This window comes from Pelodiscus sinensis, chromosome 19 (genome assembly GCF_052426305.1).
Source record: "Pelodiscus sinensis isolate ZL-2025 chromosome 19, ASM5242630v1, whole genome shotgun sequence".
Lineage (NCBI taxonomy): Eukaryota > Metazoa > Chordata > Testudines > Trionychidae > Pelodiscus > Pelodiscus sinensis.
In genome coordinates this window covers 3,291,281-3,306,683 of record NC_143070.1, presented here as the reverse complement: position 1 = coordinate 3,306,683, position 15,403 = coordinate 3,291,281, and the positions used below count along the sequence as shown (strand labels likewise).

The 15,403-nt window shown below is 51.2% G+C and overlaps 2 protein-coding genes across 2 annotated transcripts in view; one reads left to right on the top strand and one right to left on the bottom strand.

Moving 5' to 3' along the window:
• Window positions 1-15,403, bottom strand: part of LOC102445187 (zinc finger protein RFP-like) — a 397,132-nt gene that overhangs the window by 154,989 nt on the left and 226,740 nt on the right. The window lies entirely within an intron of this gene.
• LOC102463185 (killer cell lectin-like receptor subfamily F member 1) lies at window positions 472-11,375 on the top strand. The gene is made up of 6 exons (XM_089770709.1): window positions 472-1,154; window positions 4,151-4,405; window positions 5,816-5,929; window positions 6,248-6,402; window positions 7,964-8,076; window positions 9,082-11,375. The coding sequence occupies exons 1-6, from the start codon at window positions 1,070-1,072 to the stop codon at window positions 9,203-9,205; spliced, it is 846 nt and encodes a 281-aa protein (XP_089626835.1). The 5' UTR covers window positions 472-1,069; the 3' UTR covers window positions 9,206-11,375.

Here is a 15,403-nt window from a genome sequence, read left to right as displayed (position 1 = left end):
ACAAACGCCCCACAATGTCTAGTAGAGACAGGATGTCAAGTTAGACAGCCCATCTGGCCTCTAGGCCCCGTTCTGCCTCAGGGCGAGAATCGCAGCAGCCGGAGGAGGAGGAGGATGCGGCAGGCAGGGGACTGAATCAATGGCCAGAGCTGATAAGCTGAGGGTGTGAAGGGTGGATCTGAGCAAGCAGAGCTGCTCTGGCTTCCGGCCAGTTTCCTGAGGTGTCTAGGGAGGTGTGAAATGCTGAGGCAGTTTGCACCAGCCCTGAGGCTAGCGGGGAGCCTTCCAGCAGCCCCTGATTGGTCTCCGTACGTGACAGGGCCACATTCACCCTTCCTGGTGAGGGTGACACTTCAAACGTGGCCGCAACGTGTGTGGGACCCTCTCTACTGCAGCGGGAGGGGGTCCTCGGAGAGGCGGGGCATGCGGGGGCTGGTCTGTTCTCTGGGGTCTGTGCCTTTGTGAGGACAAGCGCGTCACATAGCGGCAGTGCGGCCCAATGGGCGGGGCAGCTCCGGACTGGAGTTCAAGAGGCCTCGATTCGTAATCAAGCCTGGCTGTCTTTGGCAGCTCATTTCACCTCAGTTTCCTCTCCTTGCCTCCCTGCCTTTACTGCAAAAAGCAATTCAGGGACGTGCAAACATTTTGAAGGCATGCTCTCCGCCCACCCTGTTTGTAAGCCCGCTTCCGCTGCTCAAGCTAGACGCCTAACACATTTTTCACAGTTGGCTGCTGTGGGCAGGCCCCATCAAAGACCACCGAGTCTCCCAGCACAGACAAAAGCAGAGGGGCCGAATCAAGACACAAAACCATTTACACTGGCTCTGCCTAGCTCCCGACTGGAATAGCATCAGCATCAGGTCAGGTCCCCGAACCCCCTTGGCAAGTTGGAAAAAGAGCAGCTACGGACGAAGGGGAAAATAATCCAGTCCTTTGTCAACGCCCAAGGCAGAGATGAGAAGGGGGCAGGTGTCAACACTATTTCCTGACAGAGGAGGCTTTTTTTAGCTTAGCTCAGCTCAGAGGGTGCCCTCACACACAGCTCTCCGGCCTGTCGCCGTTGCTGGCCATGGCTGAAAGAGCAGACTGTGTTTATAACAACGTCCTGGAAACCTCTTTTCCCCATGGTGGGTCGGCTCAAATTCAGGATTACAGTGAGTGCAATTTTTTTTTTTGGGGGGGGGGGAGAGTTGTGCTGGGATTTTTTTCCGGGGGTGTGGATTTAGGGCGGCCGGATTCCAGTTTTGCGACTGTAATGCTTGTAAATAGCCCGTGTAGCAAGGCGCCCGGGGTCACAGCCCCATCTGGGGTTGTCTCCGCCGACTGTGGGGTTATCCGTCTGGGTTTACACCGGGGTCACGGCGATCCGATTGGGGTCCGAACTCTACCGACTCCAGCAGGGGATGCTCTTGAGCGGGGGTCACCAGGCAGTAGGTCTGGTCGATCTTGGCACCTGACAGGTGATCCTGGCTGGTGTGGCTGGGAAGCTATCAAGGGCCGGCTCGTCTGTTGCCCTTCCCCCCCGCTGTTATGCTGCCCCTGCCCTCTGACTTAGAGTCCCCCCCCCCCCCGGAGCCTCCTGCTCACTGTGCAGGGTGTGGGAGGGAGAAGCGAGGGGGGGGGCTGATGTCAGGGTGTCCCTCTTCCCCCCACTCCTGTGCCCACTCAGAGAAGGGGAGGGAGATAAGCAATGCAAAACTCCATATCTGTTACACAATGTGTGTGTCTCTGTCATTCTCACAAACACACACACACACTTCACTGTCCTTCACTCTTCTCTCCCGACCTAACACATACGTGAGTTGTTGTTGTTATTTCTTTTACTGCTTGCCAAGTGGGGTAGTTTGGGGTTTTGCCTGGTCTGTGCATTGCGTCATTTTCATTTCTCTCTTACGCTGAAATGTAATTCGTTGAGCGGTGAGTTCTAAATTGCCGAACGTGTCGCGGCGGGAGGAAGTATCCCCGTGGGAATTGCTGGTTCTGGACGTGGCTGGCCTGTCCCTGCGGCCTCCGAGAAAGGCAGAGCAGGGGGTCTCCACGTGCTGTCCTGGCCTGCAAACACTGCTCCTGCAGCTCCCTCTGATCGATACAAGGGAACCGTGGCCTGTAAAAGCTGTGGGCTCAGGGCCTGTAGATGGGGGCAGCATATGGCACCATGGAGCTAATGTTGGACGTGCCAGCTGCTTTCAGGAGCAGTGCAGGGCCAGGACAGGAGCGAGCCGCTTTAACCTCCCTGCTCCACCACCCGGAAAGTGTCTTAGTTAAACGGTGCCCTGCGTCCTGAACCCATGTCCCAGCCCTGAACTGCCTCCTGCCCCAACCTCTTGCCCCAGACAGGAGTCCCCCTGCACCCAAATGTCTTCCCAGAGCTTGCACCCTGAATCCCCTCCTGGACCCCAATCCCCCCTCTGGGGCTAAGCCAAGAGCCCTTCCCACATGCCAACCCCCTCGGACCAAGACCAGAGCCTGCACCCAACTCCCTACCCCAGCCTGGTGAAAGTGAGTGAGGATGGGGGAGGAAGGGGGTTGGAGTGAGCAGGGGGAGGCCTTGGAGAAGAGGAGGAGCAGGGGCAGGCCTCAAAGAAGGAACCAGAAGGAAGTGGGGAAGGGTATTGGGGTTTGAGGGAGATCTTCCATTGCACTTCCACTGAAAAAGTGACCTTGTGGGTAAAAAGGTTGGAGACCCCTGCTTTGGATTTACCCCGGGCTCCTGCGATCTGATTTCGCTCCCGAGATATTTCGCCGCAGCGGAGTCACTCCGGATTTGGAATAGAGTAGCTGAGCTCCAAATCCAGCCCTGTCACCATGCCTTGCGCCGAAGTCATCCAGATTGGGAACCAGATCGCTGTGCCTGGGTCTGCACTGGGGAGTTATTTCAAAACCACTTCCTAGCATGGACAGGCCCTGAGTTCCCACGCCCACCAGGACTCCGGGAAGAAAAGAACCTAACGACAATCCAATGTCTCTGTCCAAGGAGCTCCATCAAATCCTCCAAGACAATACAGGCTACAGTGACACTGCAGGCCTTTTGCGCAAGAACAGTTGTCTACACTGCAAGTATTTCTTGTGTAAGTAAATTTACAGTCTAGCGTCAGAAAACAGGGCTTCTTCCGGAAGAGTTATTCCTCTCCCCACGCGGAATAAGTCCTCTTGTGCAGAGCTCTTCCACAAGAGGCCAGTGTAGACAGGCAACATGAATTTCTTGTGCAAGAAACCCCTATGGTTAAAATAGCCATCGGAGCTTTCTTGCACAAGAAAGCGTCCACACGGCCATGGACACTCTTGTGCAAAAGCCCATGGCAGTGTGGACACACTCTTGTGGAAGACCTTTTGCACAAGAACGCTTGCGCAAAACAGTTCTTCCGCAAGACCCCTGCAGTGTAGACATAACTTACAATGTGTTGTGACTAATTGCGAGGGTTGCCAGGTGTCCGGTTTTTCACCCAGACAGTCCGGTATTCTTGACCCCCATCTGGAAAAAAAAAGCAGAAAATACTGGACATGCAAAATGGGTGGTATTTTGGTATTTTCTGTTTTACTTGGATGGAAAAATGGGGCAGAGGGTGGGAATTTAAAGGCACAGTGACTTTTTTTTTTTTGCTCAACAAATTTAGCCTCCTTTTTTTAAATGTTTGTGTGTGCGTTTCCACACCTGGATTTCTTTTCAGGGTAATTCTCCATTTTCAGAGGCTTTCGTTGCTTGGTGTTTAGGATCATTATAAAATCCCCGCTAGGACAAATAGCAACAGGCTTAAATTGCAGCAAGGGAGGTTTAGGTTGGACATTAGGAAAAACTTCCTGCCTGTCAGGGTGGTGAAACACTGGAATAAGCTGCCTAGGGAGGTTGTGGAGTCTCCATCCCTGGAGATATTTAAGAGCAGGTTGGACAGACACCAGTCAGGGATGAGGTAGACGGTGCTTGGTCCTGCCACGAGGGGCTGGATTTCATGATCTCTCAAGGTTCCTTCCTCTTCTATCAGTCTATGATTCTATAATTAACCCACCGTCGCCCACCCCATGTCGGCTTCCGGCGGTGGGTTTCCTGATCTGCTGCGCAGAGAGGAGCCGGGTCTCTTCCTTCTCAGAGGCGGCTGCATGCCAACGGCTCAGCTCCGCCCAGTAAAAGAAGGGGGCTTGTTTCTACCGACAGGGGAGAACCGCACACAGGCCAAGCTGGAGCGACAGAGGAAAGTGGCGGCACCTTGTAAGTATCAAATGAGAGGGGAGGCATCACAGGTGGTGAGCCCCCCCCCGGTGCCACGCCGACCGGATCCGCCTCCCCGCCAGAACATGATGGTTTTTGAAGCTCGGCCGCCGTGCCCACGGTGGCATCGGACCGCGCTGGGGCTTGGCGGGGCAGGGAACCTCCTCTTGCTGGGAACTGTGGCCGTGCTGGGTGTCCTGGGTAAGTAGCCCCTGGCCGCGGGTTGGTGCTGCGCCTCCGGGACTCCACCCATGTCGTTGGGGCTGGACGTGGCCGCCGCTGGCCCGGCCGGTGCTGCTCGAACGACGCAACCGTAACGGTCTTGGAATCTTTGACGTGGAGGCAGCCCCGGCGGGGCTCTCCCTGCCACCGTTTCACCGATGGGCCCTGGCTGGGATTCGGGCCACGTTGACGCCCCTGGGGGGGGGGGTTGACACCCGCTGAGATCTGGCCGATGGACTCCAATGGACCCCTGGGTGCTCCAGCTCTCAAGCGCCCACAGAAAAAAAATACAGGGATGTGCTTAGCACCCCAGCCACACTGGTTCACTGGGCCCCCGGGGCTGGCTGCCAATCAGCTGTTCAGAGAGCAGGGGAAGGAGGTAGGGGAGGGGAAGGAAAGGGGAGAGGAAAGGGCAGGGGAGGGGGAAGCGAGGCCTGAGGAAGAAGAGGCGGAGAGAGGGTGGAGTCTTGGGGGAAGATACAAAGAGAGGGCAGGGCCTTGGGGGAAGAGGCGGAGCAAGGGCAGAGATTTGGGGGAAGAGGCAGAGCGAGGGCAGGGCCTTGGGGGAACTGGTGGAGCGAGGGCGGGGCCTTACAGAAAGAGGCAGAGTGAGGGCGGAGCCTTGGGGGAAGAGGCGGAGCGAGAGCTGGGCATTGGAGGAAGAGGCGGAGTGAAGGTGGGGGCCTTGAGGAAAGAGGTGGAGGGTGAGCCGGGCATTGGGGGAAGAGGCAGAGCGAGGATGGGGCCTTGGGGGAAGCGGTGGAGCAAGGGCAGAGATTTGGGGGAAGAGGCGGAAAGAGGGCGGGGCCTTGGGGGAAGAGGCGGAGCGAGGGTGGGGCCTTGGGGGAAGAGGCGGAGCGAGGATGGGGCCTTGGGGGAAGTGATGGAGCGAGGGTGAGGGTGAGGATGAGGCCTTACAGGAAGAGGTGGAGTGAGGGCGGGGCCTTGGGGGAAGTGATGGAGTGAGGGCGGGGCCTTGGGGAAAGAGGCGGAGCGAGGGCGGGGCCTTGGGGGAAGTGATGGAGCGAGGGCGGAGCATTGGGGGAAGTGATGGAGCGAGGGCGGGGCCTTGGGGGAAGAGGCGGAGTGAGGGCGGGGCCTTGGGGGAAGAGGCGAAGTGAGGATGGGCCGTTGGGGGAAGCGGTGGAGCAAGGGCGGGGACTTACAGAAAGAGGTGGAGTGAGGGTGGAGCTTTGGGGGAGAGGCAGAGCGAGGGTGGGGCCATGGGGGAAGTGATGGAGCGAGGGTGAGGCCTTACAGGAAGAGGTGGAGCGAGGGCGGGGCCTTGGGGGAAGCAGTGGAGTGAGGGCGGAGCCTTGGGGTAGAGGCGGAGCAAGTGCAGGGAGTGGAGCACCCCGACTTCTCAAACTTTCCCTTCTTATCTGGAAGTTTACCAGCGCCCATCCCAGATCCATGGAAACCCAGCCACGTGCAATGGCAGCCTGAAGAGCTTCCGATCTTCCTTGATGCAAAACTTGTGTGAGGTGCAAAACAGCTCGGCAGGTAATTCTTGGGACACACAGCATCCCCTACTGAGCATCTGACAACCTCACTGTGGCCTCACAGCGCCACCAGGAGTCACTGGGACCAGCAAGAACTAAGAGGGGAGACTGTCCCCTACTGAATTCTCAGGTGCACCAACCCACCGCACAGCACCCCCTTGCATTATATGGGTGTATTGGGGTTAGCACTCCCCATAGCTCTGCCAATGCGCTGCCCTCTGTCTCCCTCACTCACCGAGTGCGGCGGCTCCCTGTGTCTCTGCAGGGGAAGCCGCTCGGAATGACCCGTGATTAATAATGGTTCCATTTCCCCGGGCAGGGGACTCCGGATGCAGACTCTGCCCCAGGCACTGGAAGCCGCACAGGGACAAGTGCTACTGGCTGTCTGATGGGAGTAAGTACTGGAGCGGGAGCCGGGATGACTGCACACAGAGGAGATCTCACCTGCTAGTGATCCAGGACCAGGAGGAGATGGTAAAGAACGTGCTGAACTCCCCCCTCCCCTATTCACGTCCTTGTCGATTACAACAGGTCACAAAACCCTCCTTTGATTTTTCCAGCAACAAACGATTAAGAGACAAAATTTTCACTCTAGTTTTCACAGGAAGATTTTTAAAGTGAAACAAGAGCTGTTCCCCTCCCCCCATTTTGACAGAGAGTCTCTGCTTATTTTTAATTGTTTTTAAATGTTTTAATCCCTGGACATGTTCATTTATGCAAAACGATGGGTTGTAAGTATTTGTTCATGCTTGAAATGTGCAAGGTTGTTTGAAATCATGAAACAGGGTCCAACATGCGGCTGACAGCTTGGACCCTACGGCTACGTCTAGATTGGCATGATTTTCCGCAAATGCTTTTAACGGAAAAGTTTTCCCGTTAAAAGCATTTGCGGAAAAGAGCGGCTAGATTGGCACGGACGCTTTTCCGCAAAAGCACTTTTTGCAGAAAAGCGTCCGTGATGATCTAGACGCGGTTTTGCGCAAGAAAGTCCCGATCGCCATTTTCGTCATCGGGGCTTTTTTGCGCAAAACAGTTTTTAACTGGCTACACTGGCCCTCTTGCGCAAAAACATTTCTGGAAAAGGGCTTTTGCCCGAATGGGAATGTCAAAGCATTTGTGCAAGAAGCACTGATTTCGGACAGTAGAACATCAGTGCTTTTGTGCAAAATCAAGTGGCCAGTGTAGACAGCTGGCAAGTTTTTCCGCAAAAGTGCCTGCTTTTTCGGAAAAACTTGCCAGTCTAGACACAGCCTAAGTGTATAGCCATATATGTTCTCAAGAAGCATTCTTCTTACTTTGCCTCTCTGTCCAGTTTGATTTTCATCCATTGAAATAGTTGGCTGCCACTTTCTGTGTGTACAGAGAAGTGGATATTTGCCGATAAATCTAATTTTTCCAGGCAGAAATCTATTGCAATAAATATGTTGTTAATAGATCCCAAAGCATTTTACATGGATAGATCGAATGATTATCTAATAAAGTTAATATAGACATTAGATAGAAACTGAAGACAGGGATTGGTCAGCAATTGTTCCATGAGATGCAGCTAATTCTGGGGTGGAGTGGCTTGGTAACCATCATATAACAAGGTTGCACATGATTTCTTAATTCAGTACAGAACCCTGATATGGAAGGAGGTGCTATAGTAGATGAATAATAGCTGATACTGTTTGCCTGGAGATGAAATGCTGCTTTTAGTTAGAGCAGCGTTAAAAAAAAAAGCCAACACACAAATATTGTAAAATATTTTCGTTCAAACCATCCCTGAGAGTTTTTACTGAATTTCTCTGATTTTTTAAAGATAAAATTGATCAAAACTGGGCAGAGAGGCACAGGACCAATTCAGATATTAATTCATAGTATAATGATTTGCTATCTTTACTGTCCACGGGCGTTCCAGCAGCTCCCGATTTGTCATCAATATTAATATGATCAAAGCCCAAGCGAGAGATCAGGTCTTGTTTGCATGGTGAGCAAAGAAGCCAGAGAATTCTGCCTTGTTCTGTTCCCCTCTGACACCTTGTCAATTTCACAGGTGTTCATACAGAATATTATAGGAGATCAAAATCCGGTGTGGATTGGACTCAACATCACGTCCCCAAGGAAGAACTGGACCTGGGTGGATGGTTCCCCCTTAAATCGAACACTGTGAGTGTTTCCTGATTAGTATTTTATATCAATCTGCAATAGGTACACAGGGTGAAATCCAGGCTCCATTGAGACCTCTATGTGGTCAGGATTTCATCCACTAAATCTTACAGAATAAAGGCCTCAGAGCTGTAAAACCCTCCCTGGGTTTAATGTTAAGTCTCATTGAAGTCAATGAGAGGAAAAGTAAGTGAATATAGAAATATTTGCCAGATCAGGGTCTTAGTGGGTATGTCTGCACTACAGAGGTTGGTTTTTTTTCGGAAAAATTACCATTTTTAATCCAAGGAACTCCCTCCTCCCCATCCATGTATGGCCGTTTTTCCAAAAAAAACCCTTCACTTACGTCCATACTGCAATCGCATTCCATCGGAAAAAAAATGTGAAAGAACTGAGGGGTTTTTCTGACATTGGTAAACCTCTTTCTATGAGGAAGAAACCTCATAGACACTGCCCTTTCTGGCTGAAATGGCAAGAAACTGTTTTTTCTTTGTGAAACTGTCTGATATCTGTTTTGTGGGCATTGATTCTTTGGCGAAGTGTCTGAGACGTTTGTCTAATGTACATAGCAGGACACTGGTGGCACATGATGGCATAAATTATATTTCTGGATGAGCAGGAATATGTGTTCTTGATCATATAACTGAACTGCTATTCAAGTGCTAGACCAGACTAACACATCTCTAGTACTATTCTACTTTCTGAACAGTATCCTTCCTGCCTTATCCGTCCACTGACTTTGATCTGTATCTACTCAAGTTTAGCACCCTTTCTCCTGAGGTAGGGGGATGGGTGACAGAACATCTTTCTTTTCCCCCCATCCCTCTTCTCTCCTCCTATTTATTTCGAGTTTCCTTATCTTCTGATCATAACTCTGGTCATCTGAAGAAGTGGGCTGTGCCCACGAAAGCTCATGATCCCATCTATATGTTTTGCAAGGAAGGAGACTAGTTTCTCTTCCCCGCCTCTAACCCCACTGATGCGACTGCCTCCTTCACTCTGTAGATTCACGGTATTGGGGCCTGCGGAGGAGAACAGCTGTGCTGCATTAAAGAAGAATCGGATCCAGCCTGAAATCTGCAACACTGACCTGAAATGGATTTGCCAGAAGGCAGCTGTGCAACTTTAAATGGGTGGCTCGGAGACCTCTGTTTGCAGACGTGGAGTGCCGAACTTACTGTGTGTTGCTCTTTCTTTCATCCTACAAACCCTCCGGCAGTGTCAGTCCGAGGAGCATGAGGGGTGCGATCCTTACACCAGTGGAAGGTCTGGGTCCATTGACTCTACTGGAGTTATGACCAATGTACAAAGATGGGGATCAGACCCTTTGATTTTAAAAAAATGCATCTATCATTATTCCACAGCACTTCAAATACTGTGTTCTGAGTACTAAAAGATCTTAATTCCAGGGACATTATTATATATGGTAACACTCAGAGGTCTCAGCTGAGATCATGGTCCCATAGTGCCAGGCAGTGCACAGACAAAGCAAGAGACAGTCCCTGCCCCAGCTGAGATCAGGGCCCCGTTGTGCCGGGCGCTGCACAGACACAGCAAGAGACAGTCCCTGCCCCAGCTGAGATCAGGGCCCCGTTGTGCCGGGCGCTGCACAGACAAAGCAAGAGACAGTCCCTGCCCCAGCTGAGATCAGGGCCCCGTTGTGCCGGGCGCTGCACAGACACAGCAAGAGACAGTCCCTGCCCCAGCTGAGATCAGGGCCCCGTTGTGCCGGGCGCTGCACAGACACAGCAAGAGACAGTCCCTGCCCCAGCTGAGATCAGGGCCCCGTTGTGATGGGAGCTGCACAGACACGCTGTCTCTGCTCAGGAACAGATTTGTTTTCCTGTAAAGATGTTTTCCCTTATTCGAAAAAAAAAAAAAAAAGGATTCTCTTCAGTTTTCAACATCTGAACTTTTTTGTGGCTGAACATTTGAAAATAGAAAAATATTCCCACGCAATGTCTGGTTTTTACTTTTTCAAGAGGGGGAAAAGAACCCCGATTTTTGTGAGACACTGACTCTTTGTTTTCTGTCTTTTCAATGAAAGCCAAGAACTTCTGGACCTCTGCAAAAATATGCTGTTAACAGGCCTGGGCTGGCTGGAAAGTTGTTCTTCACCAAGAAAAATGTTCACCCAAACACTTTGCAAAAAGGTCTGCTATTTATAGTGGTGTCTGCGATGGGCTCAGTTATAGCGATGGCCTTGGGACTATCACTTGACGTGCTGACATAGCACTGAGCCACCCTTCCTAGGAGGCACCCTTTACGCGTGCAGTGCCAGGTCTCTAGTCTCCTGCAGTGATGACACAGAGTTGGGATCACTGAGACCAGCTGAGCTCTGGGAAGACTCAGTTACAGGGACCTGCCAGAGCCCCAGAAAAATCTGTTTGACTGGGGATAAACTTTTTTGCAGGATAAGATGATGTTATTCATCCTCTTTCTTACATAAAGAGAAAGATGGACAGTTGTTCTCCCCATTATAATTATTCACATTCAAATTATTAATAAACAAAAGTGATTTTATTAAGCATAAAAAGTAGTATTTAAGGGGTTAGAAGTGATAGCACACAGGGCAAAGTAAGTCACTAAGCAAAATAAAACAAAACCCACCACCTTTGCCTGTTACGCAGAAACCAATTCTACACTACTGTGGGCTATTGATCTAAAATTACACAACTTCAGCCATGCAGATAATGCACTTTGATCTACTTACTGCTATGTCTTCACCACAGTAAGTCTATAGCGGGTGCTCTCCCATCGACTCCGCCTACGCTTCTCTTTCTGATTTAGTACCAGAATCGACAGGAGAGCACGCAGCATTCCATTTATAGTGTCTATATGAGACATGATAAATTGATTCTCACTGGATCAATTGCTTCCCACTAATCCAGCGGGCAGTGAAAACATGCCCCAAAAAACTTGCTACATGCATACCTGACCCTAATAGTAGTTCTAATCATTTTCTTTCATAGTCTAGAAAGCTGCCCAGCTTGGCCTGTATCCTTCCGCCCGTTCAATCTTAGAAGTTTGCAGAGTCCTGTGGCACCTCAGGAGACTAAGGCTATGTCTACACTACAGAGTTTTTGCAGAAAACCAGCTGTTTTTCTGCAAAAAATTGTGGCGCGTCCACACCTCAAGCATGTTTTTGCACAACAGCATCGAAAGAACAGAGGGGTTTTTGCACAATTCCTAGTCCTCTTTCTACGAGGAAGATCACCTTTTTGCAAAAGAGTTCTTTCACAAAAAGGCGTGTGGGGACGGTGAAGTGGGGGTTTTTGCACAAAAAGAGGAAAGAAGAAAAAGCACAGGTGCCGTGGTGGCCATTCTCTGCGCATACTAATCAGTGCTTACTTTTGAGAGAATGTCCATGCACTCTGGATGCTCTGTTTTGCAAAAGCGCGTCGCTTTTTCGATGCGCTTTTGCAGTGTGGACGCGCTCTTGTGCAAGAATGTTTTGCGGAAGATCTCTTCCGACAAAAGCTTCTTGCGCAAAAAGCCTGCAGTCTAGACGTAGACTAACAGACTGAGTAGGACATAAATAAGCTTTTGTGGGTAAAACCCACTTCGTCAGATGCATTGGAGGGAGAGTTACAGAGGCGTGGAGGGGGGTATATATAATGAGGAAGTTGCTTGTCTTAATGTAAGTGATCAAGTCAGGGTGGAAGTGAGTGGCCCATTAGCTTCATTAACAAACAACAGGCAGCAGGGTGGGGCAGATGTATGCTGGGCCTGGCCCATAGATCCTCCTGGATCAGCGGCAGGGATAGGGGGAGGGGTGCTTAATGACCCTCCTTAATGACCCAAGAAAAGCTGAGGAAATTTGCTAGTACTTCATCTCTCCCACTGCAAATGCAGGAATGATACATGCACACAAATATCCTATTTGTCACTTTTCAAAGGATGGAGGCATTTTGCATAAACCATCTTCCTCTTCTGTGGGTTCCTATGCATACGCGTATTTCCATAAAGCAATTGGAGAATCCGGAAGGACAGTGTCGTTTCACAACCTCTGTGAATGTCGTTCCATTTCTCCACCCCTCTACCTTCCTCCCCATGCCCCCAGCTGGGTGCGAAAGAGAAACGCTTGTTGCATTGCATAGCACAACACTCAAGACAGGACCATTCGGCTTTACCGCCGCTGGAGAGAATTCATGCTGTATTCGTCCAGGGTTATATCCACTCATCACCACCAGATGGCAGGTCTGACTAGCTTCCTGTCTGTTCCACTCCAACTCCTCTGAGGAAGTGGGTTGTACCCATGAAAGCTCATGAGACTTTTTTGTGAGTCTCTATGCCCTGGTTTACACTAGGGAGTTATTTCGATGCCTCTTGTGTTCCTGGAGAAAGCACTCAAACAGATTTGAGCATAGAATCATCGACTCATAGAATACTAGGACTGGAAGGGACCTCGAGAGGTCATCGAGTCCAGTCCCCTGCCCTCATGGCAGAACCAAATACTGTCTAGACCATCCCTGATAGACATTTCTCTAACCTACTCTGAAATATCTCCAGAGATGGGGATTCCACAACCTCCCTGGGCAATTTATTCCAGTGTTTGACCACCCTGACAGTTAGGAACTTTTTCCTAATGTCCAACCTAAACCTCCCTTGCTGCAATTTAAGCCCATTGCTTCTTGTCTTATCCTCAGAGGCCAAGAACAAGTTTTCTCCCTCCTCCTTATGACACCCTTTAGATACCTAAAAACTGCTCTCATGTCCCCCCTCAATCTTCTCTTTTCTAAACTAAACAAACCCAATTCTTTCAGCCTTCCCCCATAGGTCATGTTCTCTAGACCTTTCATCATAACTTGTTGCTCTTCTCTGGACCAATTTCTCCACATCTTTCTTGAAATGCGGTGCCCAGATCTGGATACAATACTCCAACAGAGGCCCAACCAGCATAACACCATGGAACATGTCCCGCCTTGCATTTCAGAGCGATTTCTACCAGCTGGGCTCAAAGCCCTCTGCGCCGGATTTCTCGCCGGCGAAATGGATACCCTGATTTTTATCCTCCAACTCTGCTCCAACCCACGAGCGCAGAGTCGCTCCTGAAGAGGCAAGTTACATCAGTCGGAAGTGTGGGAAAAAAAGAATGGGAAAAGTTGGCGGTGGAGAGGTCCATCAAGGGCCGTTAGCCACGACAGTAGGGTACAAACCTGTGCTTTGTGTGTCCCTTCTGACTGCTGGAAGTTGGGACTGAGCAATGGGATGGATCACTCACTAAATTGCCCTGCTGTGTTCCCTCCCTCCGGGGCACCTGGCACTGGCCGCTGTCGGCAGACCAGACACCAGGCTAGATGGGCCTTTGGTCTGACCCAGTGTGGCTGTTCACGTGAAGAAATTGCATCCCTCACCGACTGAGCTACGCTGCCCTAATGCTCCCTGTAGATGTAGCACAGATGAGGGACGAATGCATCCGTCAACCTAGCCAACTGCACCGGCAATGGAAAACCTCCACCCATTGGCCTAGGTTGCCTCTAGGCGATGAGCTGACGGCGCCACCCTTAGGCCAACGTTTCTGGAGCTGTCACACTTCTTGAAGAGTTTGGTTTTGTGCTGAGAAGACCGACCATTACGTTGTCACCGAGGGGTGGGAGAGTCCCCAGACCTTGGGCCCCCATCCGCAGCCAGTTGTGACTCTCAGGTGGCAGGTAGAAGAGAAGGCGTAATCGTCGACAGGACAAAGCGTAGAGCAGACTTGTCGGCACAGGAACCAGGAACAAGGCGGGACCATCCAGCTTGGGGAGAGGGAGGTACAGAGGCCAGACACCCCAAGTCAACACGGACTTACTTACACGTGAGGCTGCCTGGTCCCAGCCCTGCAGCCTGCAAAAGGTGTCACCTGGCCCCCTCCTAGCTCAGGTTACAAAGGATGCCGGCCATTTTAAGAGCAGGTTGGACAGACACCCCTCAGGGATGGTCTAGATGGGGCTGGGTCCTGGGGACTGGACTTGGTGACCTTTCGAGGTCCCTTCCCGTCCTAGCATTCTGTGAGTCTACGATTGTGTAGGAAGGCTGAGGCAGCCTCCCTCAACGAGAGTCACGGCTGAACGTCCCGCCCCATCTAGGCACTGGCACAATACCCTGGCGGGGTGGGCTCTTGAATGGCCTAGGGGCGCAGGCATTTGCCTGGGGATCACAGGGTGGTGGGTTTGAATCCACCTCCACCTAGGAAGCAGCTGAATTGCCAACACCGGCTGCCCTGGGGTGGACTCTAGCACTCAGGAGAAGGGGTGCCCAGAAAGTATAATGTGGGTGGGGGTTCTGGAATGGCCTAGGGGGTAGGGTATTATGCCTGGGAGGCATACACATGGAGTTACTCCAGCCAGTAGAAATCACATGCAACGCAATGAGGCAACTAACTCCCCCCCAGTTCATTAGATAGGCCTCTTCTGAAAACCTTACCAAACACCTCTTTTTTTTTCATTGTTGTCTTCCATTTTTGCCTCAGGACCCCTCCCGGCTGGCATCGTGATCCCCTCCTGGAAGAGGCTGTCCGTCAGTCACAGGATGCTGGGCTCAGGACGGGAGTCACTGGGGGAAATTCTCCGGCCCGTTATTCGGAGTGGTTTCTTGCGACACGTGTTAACTCCGTACGCTCCATCACCTCTTCCGCCTTCTTGTGAGCAGCGACACGTTAAGGACTCTCCTCGGGCCAGCTGAAAAGCTTAGTGGACCTGGCGAGCGTGTGTCTCTCCATCACAGAAAGTTGATCCAATAGGACAGGGGAGGCCAACCCACTCTGGGCAAAGAGCCAAGATGAAGGGGATGGTTTGATGAGATAACATGATCTTGGTAACTAATTGACCTTTCATTATCAGGGGGAAATAGGCCAATGGTAGGATGGTAGGAGTTACTATAGAGAACTTGCCTGGTTGTCTGGCTGGTGAGTCGTGCCCACATGCTCAGGGTTCAGCTGATCGCCATATTTGGGATCGGGAAGGAATTTTCCTCTAGGGTAGATTGGCAGAGGCCCTGGAGGTTTTTCACTTCCTCTGTAGCATGGGGTATAGATCACAGCTGGAGGATTCTCTGCATCTTGGGGTCTTTAAACTATTTGAAGGCTTCAATATCTGAGAGATAGGTGACAGGATTATTCCAGAGTGGGTGGGTGAGATTCTGTGGCCTGCACTGTGCGGGGGGTCAGACTAGATGATCATAATGGTCCCTTCTGACTTTAAAGTCTATGAGTCTATAACAGTGGATCCAGCATGAAGAGCCAGAGCAAAGTTTTTGAGAAGAAAAAAAAAAGGATGGCCCCTTTTCAGCCATTTAAAAGGAGCCCCCCAGCCGCATTTGGCCAAGCAAAAAAAAAAAAGCTCTG